Source organism: Protopterus annectens, chromosome 14.part0, assembly GCF_019279795.1.
Source record: "Protopterus annectens isolate FY-2018-M chromosome 14.part0, PAN1.0, whole genome shotgun sequence".
Taxonomy (NCBI): domain Eukaryota; kingdom Metazoa; phylum Chordata; order Ceratodontiformes; family Protopteridae; genus Protopterus; species Protopterus annectens.
Window position 1 is genome coordinate 614,980,309 of NC_056748.1, and position 16,783 is coordinate 614,997,091.

The window sequence follows — 16,783 nt, forward strand, 5'->3', positions numbered from 1 at the left end:
TACCATATTTCAGTAAGTTGACAGCACTGTTAGGAGAGCTAATATGAAAGAGTGTCATATAGTCATGGTTACCAGATCATCAGAAGGTGTTTGATGACCTTAAGCAGAAAATTGCGACCCTCCCCCTACATTCAAGTACTATGACGTGAATAAACCAGTTGTCCTATCCTGTGATGCTTCTAATTTTGGTCTTGGTGCAGTTATTCTACAAGAGGGCAGACCAGTAGTCTGTGCATCTAGGACACTTACTCAAACTGAGATACATTATGCTCAAATTGAGAAAGAACTTCTAGCCATAGTTTTTGCTTGTTCCAAGTTTCATGATTATATTTATAGTCGAGCTATTCAGATTGAAACTGATCATAAACCTCTAGTTACTATTCCAAGAATACTTAGAGAAAGAAAACTTAAGAAACCTATGCATTCTGCTCCAGCGAGATTACAAAGAATGATGCTCAAATTGCAAAAGTACAATTTCAAAATGGTGTACACTAAAGGCAAATTGCTTTATCTGGCTGATACTTTATCCTGATTGCCTAGACATACAACAGAACTGCTTGATGCTGAAAATGTTTACACTAAACTTGATGAGTTGAGAGATCACACTATGGTTGATTGAATTTCACAAAAGCTCAATCACTACATCAGTCTCAGATGGCTGTCAAAACAATCTAGTGTATCACCTGAGGTGCAATTATATTTTCCTTATAAAGACAATGTATATATATATATATATATATATATATATATATATATATATATATATTGATAATATGGATACCTGCATAGTTTATAAGTATCTTGTACAATGGCAAGTATCATACAACAACTGGACATGTAAAACTATAGGTTACAGTGAAGGTGCAACTGGACATGTAAAACTATAGGTTACAGTGAGGGTGTCCCACAGGCTATGTCCTGGGACCATACATGTGTATGTTGTATCTTTCAGATTTTTCTTTTTCATCTGCGATACTTTACTGTCTGTATACAGATTACTAGAAAATGGGAGAAGTGATTACATGTTATGGATATATGTTATGGACAGGCATATTTGCAACTGAACTTGAATAAATATGTCTAAACTAAGTATCTGAGGCTTGAAAGACATAGATTAAAGGGGGATCTTAAATACACCATACAGTGATTGAAACTGTAGATTAGTGTAAGGATCTGGCTATAATGATAGATCCAGCTTTGAGTTTTTCTAATCATACCAAAAGCATACAGGAATGAAAGAAGTCATCCTTGAAAATAATTCTGATCAAATTCAGCAAAAAAACTTTGAGCAAGACGAAGCAACTTGATAGAAAATCATCCTTTTAATTAAAACATACACAGGATTTCATCCCGCTATAACACCGGAACTTCATCAGATAAAAAAGTAACATTGTGCAAAAACATTTAAAATAGACCTTGAACAATAAAAACAAATTATCAGAAACACCTTCGCTAGACAACCAATAGAATTATATACTATACCTAATGAAACTGTCTAAAACAGACACACCCCCAGCATGAAGTTTATGTTTAGACTCACTTCTCTTGTTAACAGTACAACAAAATAAAAACCACAAAAAAATCACTTTCATATTGAATAAAAAAGTTAACTTAAACACAACACTTCACCTAGAAATGGCTTTAAGTTTAAGTAAACATGAAACAGAAGTGGCTTCATTTAAACCTGGCCAACAATGAGCCACTAATTGCAATTGCCAGGAAAGCTCGGCTTTTTCAAGAAACAATGGCCATACTCCCCCTCTATCAGACTCAATTAGAGTTTGCAGCAGTATACATTTAAAAGTATGGTTACTATAGGCATTTCTATGCCTAAAAGAGCATTAGTGGTTTTAGCTGTACGACTATCAGAAAGGTGTTCACCAATCCAGTTTTTAAGCTTCCACTCGGTCTTGCCTACATAAAAACAAGGGCAGACTGAGGAGATAGCACAATAAACCACCTTCTTAGTGTTACAACTTGGTTTACCATAAATTTGGATAGTTTGGTGATTGATGTTAACTCGACTTGCTTCTAAAATGTATTTGCAAATAACGCAAGCACCACACTTCCTCATATATCCCTTGCTGGTAAAGGAATTAGAATGTTCAAATATGCACTTCAAATTCAAGCCATTTTTAAAAACTGCTGTGGGCTTCTCTCAAATTCTTTCCCTCACATCAACATCATTAGCCAAAACATTCCAATTTTTCATTAACATTTCCTTAATAACATAACCATCTTCACTAAAAGGAGTAATAAATGCATTGGCAAACATGTTAGTGCTAGATATAACCTCAGGGATACACAAAAAAGCATTTGGTTCAGTTTCAGTGTTAGAACTTACATGAGATATAACAAACGAACCCTTTTTGTACTATCAAATGACTGGCTATTCAAAATGGGTTGAAAGTGACCATTAGCTCTTTTTTCTTTCACTTCAGCCACAAGCTCAATGATAAGCAATTCAAGATAACCCCTATTTAAAAACATTGTTTTCCATAACTCACAGTCTTCAATAAAATCACCCCAATCCGTAACCATACGGGCAGCTCTGACTAGCTATCCTTTTAAAATGGCCTGTTTTTGAAATAAGGGGTGATTGCTTTGGAAGTGAAGAAATGAATTTGAGTAGGTGGGCTTAAGGTATATCTTGGCCATCAGCCTATGATTAACCACGTCTTTAATTACTAACACATCAAGATAGGAAATTTGTACCACATCAGCATCAAAAGTAAATTTAAGAAAACTAGTAGTATTATTGATGTAAGAAATAAAAGAATCAATCATATTAATATCACCAGACCAGAAAATAAAAATATCCTGATATCTGACATACAGATCACAGAAAGAAAAATATGGGGAGGCCAACAGATATTTTTTTCCCACGTTAACATAATGATGTTGGCATACAACCCCCCGCATGCCGAACCCATGGCAATGCCATCCTTCTGGAGATAAATTTCCTTCTCAAACAAAATACACTTGGATTTTAACACTAAATCCAACAAGAGTTCATAGGTGTTAATAAGGTTTTGAGATAAACCTTTATTAAACATAAACTCACTAAACCATTCTTCCCCTACAGAGTGTGGAATCACAGTGTATAGGTCTTTAATGTCAATTGTAAGAAACACCCAGTCTTTATTAAAGGGGAGAGCATTCAAACGTTTGAGAAAGTCTCAGCAATCAATGCATACATAAGGTTCAGCATACACAATACTCTTCAATTGTAAATCTAAAAATTTAGCTAATGGATGTGTAATAGAACCCCTAGCGTCCACAATGGGATACATAGGAGGTTGATACACATCCTTATGAAACTTAGGTGAATCAAATATAGTAGGTGTTCCTGAAAAATCAACATTCAGAAAATTATATTGATGAATATCAATTGATCCTTCTAGAAACAGGTCATAAATGAAACTTCGAATCCTACCATACAACACATTCATTTCATTAACATAACTTTTCTGGTAGGTAGATGCGTTAAGAAGAGACTTCATTTTCCTAACATAATCATATTGATCAATTGCAACAAGCCTACACCTTTATCTGGTTTAATAAAACGCACACATGGATTGCTTTTCAAAAATTCAAAAGCAACCCTTTCATTTTCATTAAGATTGTCATAAAAGCCTTTGTTCCTGTTGTTAGATGCTGCCCTAATGTCAAGTTCACACATAAGAGCAGGATGGAGGGGAGGGTAGTGTGTACTAACTATTCTTAGTGGATTGTCAACATAAACTTCATTCAGAAATGACAAGTGTAAATTCAATTTACGAACATATAATCTCAGATCCATTAATGTTTGAACTCAATTCATTCATCTAGAGAGGAGAGTTTTTCTAATCATATCAAACAAATGGTTAATGATAGTTTAAAACTATAGGCTGTCAGAAATGATGAACTCATTGTTGATAAGTTGCATTAGACCCAAACTAGAGAATGCAATAATAATATGGAAACCTTATAAAATCTTGCATGAGTAAACCGGAAACACTACAGCAGAAATATATCAAGGGCATCAATAGATGTGAACTTTTAAATTATTATGAAAGATTAAAGCATCTGAACTTGTACAGTGTTGCCTATAGATATCTAAGAGGAGACCTTATTCAGGAATATATGGGATTTAGAGACAACTACATTTGGGGATGCTCGGGGTTATCAAAAAATAGTAGCAAAGCATTAAACAGAATAGAAGATTATATAGGAATATCAGATATACTAACTGGTAGTCTGACAGTGTAAGTGATGCCTGGATTAGACTACCAAATTATATTAAAGCAATCACAACTATAGATATTTTTAAGAACAGCTTGGACATATGATGATGACACATGATTGTAGATATGCATGTATTTATATTGGAATATATATATTATTCACCTTCTGAAACAACACTTTTTTGGCTTTCTGTTTCACTGTATGCCAAAATTCAGCATTAAATGCATATTTAATAATTACTTGACGTGAACAAATTGTGCTTTCATCTTATCAAATCACATTATCAGGTTGTAATGCTAATACCATTTGGAACTAAGACAAAACATTTATTTGTTGACCTGATAACATGAAAACTGCAACAGCCATAATAGCAGTAGTATGTTAATAGACTGTAGGTGATCAAGCGAAATTAAATTACCTTAATCCATGCAAAGAACAGATTGACAGCATTCATGTTGTTGTACTGTGTTTGCCAAAATGCCAGGAATTCAAAGTCAGCATAGATAGTTGGGTTTTTCAGAAGCTTTCCCAACAGTGAATTCACCTTGATTGTCCGAAAGATACTGAATGCGATGGCAACAAGTGCTAGCTGAAAAAAGAAACAATATTATATTTTACAAATATGTATATCTGAGCTTCAGCAAAACAGTGGGAGAAAAAGAAAGAGGCAAAAGACTAGTCATACTCTCTGAATGTCAGTTGACCTCACAAACTACTCATATTTAGGGTATGGACATTAAAATGATATAATCCTCACATGCAGTAAGAAACCAAACATTAAGCAACACAGTTAATCAGAAACATCAGATGTGCTGAAGACATGGAATGATACATGATAGGGCATATCCCAATGTGAGAGAACTGTAAAGTATAGAATTTATCTATCTGTATATATGTGCACACACATGTACACACATACATATAGATAGATAAATTCATCATACTTTGATCAACAAAAAAGATGGTCAACAGTTGTGCAAAATCATGCAATCTATGAGGCAGGAGAATATGCCCTTTCCCCTGGGACTGTATTATCTCAGATTTGGAATAAATAATTATTAGTGGGATGTTGGGGGGGGGACCTCTCATCAGTTCAACCATTGCCACATTATCTACATCTATCTAGCTATCTACACACATATGTGTATATATATATATATATATATATATATATATATATATATATATATATGGGTTCACTACATATGACCGAAAGTTCATATGACCAAAGCCCATTTGACTGAGATCAAATGACCAAAAGTTCATTTGACCAAAAACCCATATGACCAAAAACTCATTTGACCGAAAAACAGCACTGGCAGGTATATGCCCTGTTCCCCATTGTAGTGCGACCCTGGAGTGGGACTATAAAGTTAGGGGGATGTGGGGGGATAATCCCCCCACATAATTGCAGTTTATGCACTATTATATACATGTGTATTCATTAAAAATGCATTAAAACATATAACATCAGTAAAAACTGGTTGCAAAATGTGGGGGGGCTACACGCCCACCCCCCCTAACTTTATATTCACACTCCAGGGTCGCACTACAGTGGGGAACAGGGCATATACCTGCCAGTGCTGTTTTTCAGTCAAATGAGTTTTCGGTCATATGGGTTTTCGGTCAAATGAATTTTCGGTCATTTGGTCTCAGTCAAATGGGCTTCGGTCATATGAACTTTCGGTCATATGTAGTGAACCCGTATATATATATATATATATATATATGTGTATATATATATATGGTTTACTATTAAAATGAATAAGGATGGTCCAGGAAAGATGGGAATGCCGAATGTCAGTTGACTGATTCCCATATTGCCGACCATCATGTCTGCAAGAGTCCATTGAAGCGAATGCTACTGTGCATTCATTTATATGTGGTCGATATTTTGACTACAGATCATGGTACAATGCGAAATGGAAAATTTATCCCTTTTCTCACTGTAGTGCGATCTTGGAGTTGGAATATATAAGTTGCAAGGGGTGTGGGGGGTGCAGGCGGGTTTGCCTCCCTGCAAAAATGTGATTAGAGTGTCTTGCAGTACTGAACTGGTATATTAGTATTGCTGAAAAAGTGCAGGTAAGTGGAAGTACTAGAATGTGCACTGTTGGTAATGGAGGCAGAGGAGAAGGGATGTAGAATATGTTGGCTCTGATGTTTTCGCTATTTCTTTCAACAACTCAGCCTCATTAATATGCAGCACACAGAGCATTTGAACTGAATTTTTGAACATGTTTTGTTTTGACTTTCGATTTTTTGACATTAAACTATATATATATATATATATATATATATATATATATATATATATATTAAATATGATCTATATTGAGGTGTCATGCTGTGAATTAATCAAGCTGCCATTCATTAAACTAATATTATCAAAACTAATTTCCATGAACCCAGGAATCAAATGCTACTGCGCATTCTGCAGAAGAGCTTGTCAGTTATACCTCCTTCTTCTTGATCCATGAACCCAGAAAATGAGCAATGACATGGGTCCTGCATGGGGGGCACTGTATATACATTACAGAGCAATGCAGGCAGGGGCCTATTCTACAGGAGCTATGCTGGTGGGATACTGGAAACCAGGAAAGAATATGGTCAAGAAAGCTATATGGGTGGGAGCCTTCTAGCCAGGTAAAGGTACATTCAAAAGAATAATTTCACAGCTTTAGAGACAGAGTAGACTTAGCACAGAGGATGGAGCACCAGAGAGACCAAGCAGACTTGAGGAACGATAATTTGATATTAGGTGAGAGACACAGGCAAGGAAGGACTGGACGTTAGGTATAAATGAAACAGAAAACGAGACTGAAGAGTACTACAGTTATTTAACTTTGGTTACGTATGTAATACCTGTCTGAGAATTACAGCTACAAACCCCAATAACTGTGGCAACCCTATTTATGATAAACCAACCTGGTGGCACCAGCAGGCTACAGTCAAGATGAACGGAAAGAGAAATCAAAAGGGATTAGCTTGAGAGCAGAGAAGGGCTCTTCAGTGATTGAGCCCTTTATAGTATTAGGTCCCTTAAATAGCAAGCTAATGAGTTTTAACACACACACACACACACACACACACACACACACACACACACACACACACACACACACACAAAATCGAGTTTCAAAGAGTACGTCTTCTCCAGTAATGTTTCATAAAGGAGTTTTGTTTGGATGAGCGTTTTTATTAGTTAACTATATCAGATCCAGTTCAAGCCATATTAATAATCATCTGCAAATAGTTCGAATAGATACAGTTTTACAACAATGATAAGAAGAGGGGAATTCTTTATAACTGGCTAGAAAATATGAGTTTCCTCACTGGCGGGAACAGATGAATTTCATTGAATGAAAAAAATTCACCTGATTTGCACTTGGGTTAGTGAGATGGTGGGTTTCATTTTTTTACTAGCCAATGTGAAATGCATACCCTACCACTTCTTTCATTTTACAAACCACGAGCTTGCAATTTCTCTATTTTTTACATGACAGTCATCTTATATTGTCCAAACCATATTCCTTAGATACTATTCCTCAGAAGCTCTTCCTAGATGTATAGTTTCCTAGAGGCTGTTTCTGCGACTAGTTCTACATGGTTTCTTTCTTTTTATTTCAACTTTGCCTATGATACATCCTCTGGTCATATGATTTATACAATTACTAGTCATTGTTTTGTCAGCAATTCTTTAAGGATACCAAAAACAACCATTGTACATGATGTATTCCTTTCCAAGTATAACGAAAATTAAAAGTAAAGTAAATGGGGTGATACTTTAACAATGATACCAGTTTGTGATAGACTTTCACAATAAACGGGCCCAGGGACATCACTGATAACTAATGAGAGCATGCATGATTTTCACTACCTTAGTGATCAGGTACATAACATCAAGGCTGACACACAGTAAAGTACTGCCCGATAAACGTGCCAACCGGCTGGCCAACTTCACAAAATAGGAGATTTTGAGACACTCTCAGCCCCTCATAAGACTACTTCCATTGGCTAGTTGTAGAAATACAGCATTACCATTGGAGAAGTCCACCAACCCACTAAGGTTGGCCATCCCCACCCACAACTCACTCCCATTGGGCATGAAAACTAGAACGTGCCATTGGTTAATCCTCCCCACTCCCAAACACTAGCACTACCCCAACCCACACTACCCCAACCCACACTACCACCATTGGCCCTCTAGCCCTGGAAACTGGCTGGGATTAGTCTATCCTTCAATGATTCTCTCATTAGCTCCTACAAACTAAAATTAACTATTATTTACCAATAAATTATGCTGATTTGAACTTCCAGAGGTGACATAGGTAAACCACCCAGTTATTATAAATTGATTTACCCAAAAAGAATGAAAGGTCTTTGTAAAACTGATCACAGTGCTCAGTTAACTTAACTTAGCCACTTTACAAAAGGCCTGACTCTACATCGAAGTTCTAGTAACACTCGCCCACTCGTCACCCGACCGATATCCTGTTTATTTTTAATATTTTATTTAATATTATCTTTTGATGCCCCATGCATTTCCCTTTAGTTCTACAAGGCATATCCGAAGAAGCCACTGAGAAAGTGCTACCCCAGTGTTAACATGCCTGGATTACAATGTAAATGAGTTCCCAATTTTAAATGCATTGCCAAATACAGTTTGTTTGGAGACCCAATTGTGTAATTAATGAAGTATTAGGATTATCAAAGATAGCCAATGTACATAGTTATATGCATGTTCATGTATTTATTCCTGAAAAGTAAGTTAAATGTTTTGTCACTTTTATGAAGGCACCATTCTGGTACTGATCATCGCAAAAAACAGGTGCCCAAAATAAGCAATGATGACAAATGAGGGAGCGTACTATCTGTACTAACTCCAAGGCTTAATTACATAAACCTCAAGGTCAACACACATTAAGTGAAATGGCCTGAAAAACATGGCAATGGACTGCCCTACCTCTACAGTAACTAAAGGACTTTGAGACATCTACTCTGGGGACCCCTCCTATTGGCTGTTTTTTCATATGCAGCAAAGCCATTGGAGAAGTCCCTCAACCCACAATGATTGGCTATCCCCGTCCCTAGCCCACACCATTGGGCATATTAACTGGAACATCTCATTGGCTAGTCCACCTTGCTCCCACCCACTAGGACCGTCCCAGCCCACACTAACACCATTGACCCTGTAGCCCCTGGAAAGCCTGCTGCGATCGGCTATTTCCTCATTGGCTCCTACAAACAAAAGTAGGTAACTTCTACCAATAAAAATGTTGAATTGAACCTCCAAAAGTTACAGGGGGTTTTCAGAACTGTTGTTGTTGTTTCTTTCGGCTTATCCCGGTTAGGGGTCGCCACAGCGGAACTCCGGTCCACTAATGTTTGGCAGTGGATTTTTACGTGCTGAGTTACCATCCCTGATGCGCAACCTTCAATGAAGGCACCCCCATTCACGCATGCCTCCACACAGAAGACGCTCTAGCTGAGAATCGTCACAACGTCTTGCTGTGAGGTGACAACGCTACCGCACTACCTTGTTTGAAATGTATAAAAGACTGAAGGTTATTGTAAAACTTAACACAGTGCTCATCTGCCTTTTGAATAAATATGAATGGACTGATCTTGACTACAGCATCTCCTTCAAACTCATACGGACTGACTTTGAGATTGGTTTAATTTAAGTTATTTGATTTCATTTTACATTTTACTTTATTTTATGGTCACGTTGTAATAACAACAGAAGTCTGACATTGGCTTACCCCAAAAGACAACTGGATTCTACACTTTACCTTTTCCCTAAAAAGGTCTGATCGATACCCGTGCTAAGCAGTTTTGTAAGTTTACTCTGTTTTGACGTGGGCTAGAACCATGGAGACACTGACTAGATGGGAAGAAAGGGTTGTACTGGCTATCATAAAAATAAACTTTAGAGGCTGTTTCTTGGTATATTGCCAGTCTGACAATGTGTTCATTGTATAAATTCAGTTTTTGTATTTATCTTTAAGAGCTGGAGGAAGCCATGCCCAGCTGCTGACCATTTTGACCTGTTTTCACACACTACACATAGAGTGCTATAATTCTAAAACCTAAGGAGTATATCTGCCTATGAGCAGTGTGTTAAAATAAGCTCAAATAGTCAGCAGCTGAGCTGCAGTCCTGTGAAAAAATGCCAGGAGTTAATAAGTAAAATGTTAGTAGTTTAAAATATTGAAGAGCAAGTATATAAGAAAAAGAGGAAAAAAGCTTGTAGGCAAATTTTGAAAAATCAATAGATACTATCCTCTGAGGTAAAATAAATAAATAAATAAATAAACAAACAAACAAACAAACAAACAAACAAATAAATAAATAAATAAATAAATATTCCTGCTCAGTGGTGCAGTGATTAGCACTGCTGCCCATTAACTTATTTACGCAGCCTGACCTCCCTTTTGTCCACGAGGTGTTTTGTTGGGTGGTCCCTTTTCCTCCCACATTCCAAAGACAATCTGTTGATGAAAGGATAATTTTTCAAATTGTCTGTAAGTATGTATTAGCGCATATGCCCTTCTTTCAATGTAAGATTAGCTCTCCAGACACAAAGCCAAAAATAATGGGGGGATTAATAGACCAAAGTAAGGGACAATATTTAAACATTGCTCTAATCTACTTATATTTTTGCACCAATGTGCATTTTCTGAGCAATAATAAGTACAAACCTCTGCTGTCTAACTGTAATAATTGGTGATTTACCAGAAAATCAAACATTCTACAAGGGATGGAACAAAAATATGAAGAAAAATTGGGGACATTCTGCAAAATCAGGGACAGTCAATAGGTGTTACGCTTATTAAATGCCACGATAAGTTCTCCTTCCCCTGTGACTTAGAAAAGGATTAAATGGGTATCAGAAAACAAATCAATCTTTTTGCAAGATAATAGAGAGTGTGGGTAGAAACATTTACTATAACAAAAAAAGCTGCAATCATTTACTATAGTGTTAGAAATCTCAAATGTGTAACAAAAACATAGAATGAAGAATGGACATGAAAAATGTTGAAATGAACATTTTAAGAAGGGAACGTGAGACTTGCATACATTATGCTGCTAATTGAAACTTTTACCTCCATAGATCACCAGGCTAATTAGACGTGAGATAAACAGACTCCTACCTGAATGCAGACATATTCTTATAAAGCTGACATGAGTCGTTGCATTTAAAAAATTAAAAAGAATATTTTGGATTCCTAGCTCTGACGGCAGATGGTAAAACCATCATTTATTGCAATTTATTACTAAATCTATTCAACATAATGCAAGCATATACTTTAGCTTTTATAAGGCCAATGGAATATAACAACAAGGATTAAAGTGGACCAAGATAATTAAAGAAAGTAGATTACATGCTACCTGTGGTTAAGAGCTGTTAATTTTACCTGTAGAAATATATTCAAACACAGTCAAATTTATTCATTTCATAAGAACAAAAAGGGGAAAAAAGGATCTGTAATAACTGATTTCTTATATATGCCCTGTCATGCCTCATTTGTTTAAATAACGGTAACACCATGAGACCAAAATATGAGGACAAGTTGTTGCTCCACTGTAGTACTTCATGCTCTGCCCTGCTTTTGTTGTCATTCAGAAAAGGCATAATAGGGGGGCGTGGCCAAGGATGAACACAGGATAGCAACAGATTTCTTCAGCTCCACCAACTTAACTGCACTGACAGGAAATAATTACTTTAAAAATCAACTAATGAAATAATTTCCTTTCTAAATACGTTTGGAATATCAGTTTCTTGAATAATATCTAAAAAAGAAAGAAAATTTCAATAATTTTCCTGTCAGAAATCATCTTGGAAATTTCTCTTTCATCACCTCTGTACAAAATGAGTTCCAGTAAGGCAAACAGTCAGGATTCCAGTATCACGAAAGAGCTTCAGTCTCTGATATCTACTATTCAGCAACTAACAACCAAAATGGGACAAACTGGATACTAAAATTGATAACTTCATAGAAAAAACTACAAAACAAATGGATTTGTTACATCAAGACTTGCAACAACAGAAGGCTCAGATTACAGGCATAGAAGAGACTGTTAATGATATGGAGAACAGAATCCAGGAAGAAGAAATTAACATTGAGTTTTTGCTGAAGCAGAACACACACCTACAATCCAAACTTGATGACCTAGAAAACAGATCTAGACGCAATAATATTAGGATTTTTGGACTGCCAGAAAATATAGAAGGTAACAACATTACTTCCTTTTTAAATACTTGGCTTCCCAAAACTTTAGACTTGTCTGAAGCATTTTCTTTTGGTATTGAAAGAGCCCATAGGTCCTTATCTAATTTTAACTCTAACAAAAAGTATCCTAGATCAGTTATAGTAAGATTTTTATCATCTTATGACAAGGAGATGGTATTAAAATCTGCATGGGCTAAAGCACCTATTAAAATTAATGAGGCAACTGTGCGTTTTGACAATGACTATTCTTCCTTGGTAATAACTAAAATAAAAGTTTTTTTGCCATTAATAAGAGAGCTTAAGAAAGCACAGTTCAAAACTTACCTTTTATTTCCTGCCAAACTAAAAATCTTTTTACCTGATGGCCCTAGAATTTTTGAAGACTTGGACTCTGCTTTGCTGTATATTAAAAAAAATAAGATATTAGATAAAATAGAAGATATGGAATGGGCAAGTCCTTCGTTAAAGAGGATGGCAACAGAAACTTCTTGGAAGACTTCAGAGAAGCAAAAAAGACTAAAAAACAAATGACATGTTCTATATATATATATATTTTTCCTTCTCTCTTAATCTCTTCAAATACAGTTACTGCATCTCCAGAAAGCCACAAATATTTTAAAGATTTATTCAAAGTTATTTTTCTGTGTGCAAATAACTGTTTTTGTTTCATAAATAGTCAAACTCTCTGAGGAACAAATAACATGCTATCAATCAACTTGTTTCTCTTTGTGATAAAGAGACCTAAGGTTAGTAATTTGATACATTTTCTTTCTCTTCTTGTTTTAAATAATGGCATTCTTTTTAAACTATGCATTTAGTGAGGGTGGGGAGGGCAAGGAGAGAAGTATGATGAAAAATATGGAAAAAGTGAAATAATAACTTATTAGTTCTTTAAAACTATATATGCTGTTTAAACACTGTTGCTAAATATTATACCATGACTTTATTGCTTATACATGATTACAAATAATATGTCATGATATAATTGCAAATAATTAGAACTAAAATAGTTGTAAGTAATATGTTTCATGTTTAACTTTATTAATACAAACAGCAAGTAATATTTCTTTGTAGATACTCTTTGTAGCATCCTTTTTTTCTTTCTTCTCTCTCTCTCTCTCTTTCTTTTTTTCTCTACTCTCTTCCTTTTCTTTTTTTTTCTCTCTCTTTCTCTTTTTCTCTCTTATAAGTACAGTTATATGCTTCTGATAATACTGATATATGTATATAATAAGATTTGTATGAGAAAATGAAATGGGGCATATAAAAATAAGTTGTATAATATGTTAAATAACTGTAGGGTTGGTTTCACTGTCATAGAGACTGTAATGACTTGTAAAATACTTCGCGAAGGTTTTGCACTGTTTAGTTTCATTTGTATTACTAAATGAATGTCAGTCACTTGCATTAACTAAAATTCCCGCCAGAATGTTAAGGGAGACAATTTGGGATGTGGGTTACCTCGTGAATAGTGTCCTCGAGTTGTTTTAAAAGCTTCAATACTCAGAATACACGCAGAGAAGCTGAATGCAGTCATTTTGAACTTTGACCCCTGATTTCACACTGACACCGCAGATTCAAGAAGAACACTGTTCCAGGAAGTAGAACTGCTGTAAATGCGACTTTGTGATGAAAAACGAACTTTATGACATCTAAATGTGAGTTATTCTTTATAACAACTTACTTATTTAAGATGTAATTTATAAAATATGAAAGTTATAATGATTTTAAATGATTCAGTATGCCATAGTAAGCAAGTGAGATATTTTAGAAGGCATAGAAGGTAAAACATATATACACATGTTTTTGAAAGCTTACATGACTGCAACATATTATTGTATATAAATACTTATGATTTAAACATATATAATGCTATAAATCATTTGACTTATCTAGTTGACAAGCACAAGTATCATTATGATTATATCTTAGAAGAAACTGTCATGTGACATATTTTAAAGCAGCAGTTCAGATATATAAAATACAGATGGCTTTCTTCACAATGATTTATGTATAACTAGGAATTTACATTGCTGTGCAGTATGATTTGTAAACATATGTATGAGTATAAATATTTTATTTACTGGCAATAATAAGCATGAGAAGAAAGCTTTGGTGCAAGTAATTTAAAGTTTTTAAAATTGTTAACTACATTTCTATGGCAGAAAGTAGGAATACCCTAATATATACAATGTCTGAACCATAATAGCCTAAGTTATTGAATCCAAATGAACATAAGAACTTATTTTTACAAACTTTTAATAAACTAATATATAGATATGCCCCCTTTTTTTTTTCTCTCTCTCTCTTCCTTTCTCTCTCTCTCTCTTCTCGGTTCCCATTATCAAGTTTATTAGAATGCTATTTTGATTATGAGTGTATTATACAAAATAGATGTACATAGTAATATGAGCTGTTTCTAAATGTTCTCATTTGTTTATATGAAGCTGATTTATAAATTGTTTAGCTTTGTCTTACTAGATAATCTAATTAAATGAGGTTAACTTTAGTTAATAATAGTTAGTATTGAATTGATATGGTGGCAGCTGAGGTACTGCTGCTTAGGATAGGGGATAACTTGAGTGGTATGTGCTACTCAAAGTTGGAGTTCTTAACTCCAGGCTGGGTGCAATGTTTAATCCTAATATTATTTTCACCTGTTTATTGTTGTTTGTATATAGTTCTGACATCCACAACACATTTTATAAACTCATTGTCACTACAAATAAAAGTGAAGCTTATACAAAATCCCATAAGATTTTCAATAAATACAGCTATAATTAATGGTACACCTAAAGGAGGAGGTATAATATCATTTATTTTGTTAATTGTTATTCTGATTATATGTTTTATATGTTTATAAAAGCTAAATGATTTCTCTAAAAGGAATTTCTTTAAACATTAATGGACTGAATAACCCATGTAAAAGGGCAGGTTTAATGAGCTAAATTAATTTGCATAGGGCCAACTTAGTATTCCTTCAAGAAACACATCTCCTGAAAAAGGATATTGATAAATTAGCCACTAATAAATATACAGCCTTGGTTAGTTCAGAACACACTCAGAAAAAAAGAGGAGTGGCTATTTTATGGAATAAAAGTATACCCATGCCTAAAACTATTAAGTCTTATAAAGATGATAAAGGAATGTTTTATATGGCTACAATACAGATTAATGGAAAGACATATACATTAATCAATGTATACTGGATACCAGGAATTGGCATTAATACAGTGAAACACCATCTCAATAAGATCATATCATTTTCTATAGGAGATATTATTTTAGCAGGTGACTTTAATTGTATCCTACATGAAAAAGATACTACTACTATAGGAAAAAGGAAAATTACATCTAATGCAAAACATTTAAAGGATTTTGTTAATTTATATCATTTGAATGATATTAATAATCAGATAGATTCAAAATCATTACCATACACTTTTTGTGCTAACAGATATAAAACTTATTCAAAAATAGATATAGTCTTTATTTCTAACCAGATGGTAACAGACTTAATTAATTCTAAAATCATTTTGTGTCCTATATCAGATCATAATTCAATTGTCTTTGAGTTTATGATAAAAAGTACTTACAATGTTCAGATCAAAAAGATACCAGCATACTTAACTCAACTAAAAGACTATAAAGATTATATACTTTCAGAAGTGCAACATTTTTTAGACTTAAACAATACACCTGAAGTCTCCATTGTTTATGTTTGGGATGCTTTAAAATCATATTTATATGGACAAAGTATCAGATGGTATAATAATAAAAGGAAATCTTGGGACAAGGAATTACTAGATATTCAAAGCAAATTAGACTCATACAAACATAATAATAAAGAAAATATTATGGACAAAAAGTCATTGAAGAAATAAATAAATTAAATGAGAAATACAAAGAAATTTTAACTCATAAAGTTAAAATAACATTAGAGAAATATAAGTTTTGTCTTACTCAATAAGTCCCAAATACTTACATAGACTTAAAAATAAAACAAAAAGGTTGAATAAACAAAATCATATCAAAGAAATTTTCTCTCCAAGGAAAAAGAAGAATGTTTCTAGTTTACCAGAAATATTAGATGAATTTAGAAATCACTTTCACAAAATTAATCATAATAACATTAACATGGAGCCTAAAGATAAAATAAAGAAATTTATAACTACAAACATGAACAAAAAACTTAATAAACAACAGACTAAACTAATGGATAAAAATATTTCATATACAGAGGTTATTACACAAATAAACAAGCTTAAATCAAACAAAGCACCAGGTAATGATGGTATTATACCAGAGATCTATAAAAT

The 16,783-nt window shown here is 34.2% G+C and overlaps 1 protein-coding gene across 1 annotated transcript in view; it reads right to left on the bottom strand.

Annotated features, from left to right (window-relative positions):
• PKD2L1 (polycystin 2 like 1, transient receptor potential cation channel) overlaps positions 1 to 16,783 on the bottom strand; it is a 505,878-nt gene that overhangs the window by 197,004 nt on the left and 292,091 nt on the right. The window contains exon 7 of the mRNA XM_044056364.1: positions 4,646 to 4,816. Coding sequence (XP_043912299.1) covers positions 4,646 to 4,816 — 171 coding nt within the window. The remainder of the gene's footprint in view (positions 1 to 4,645; positions 4,817 to 16,783) is intronic.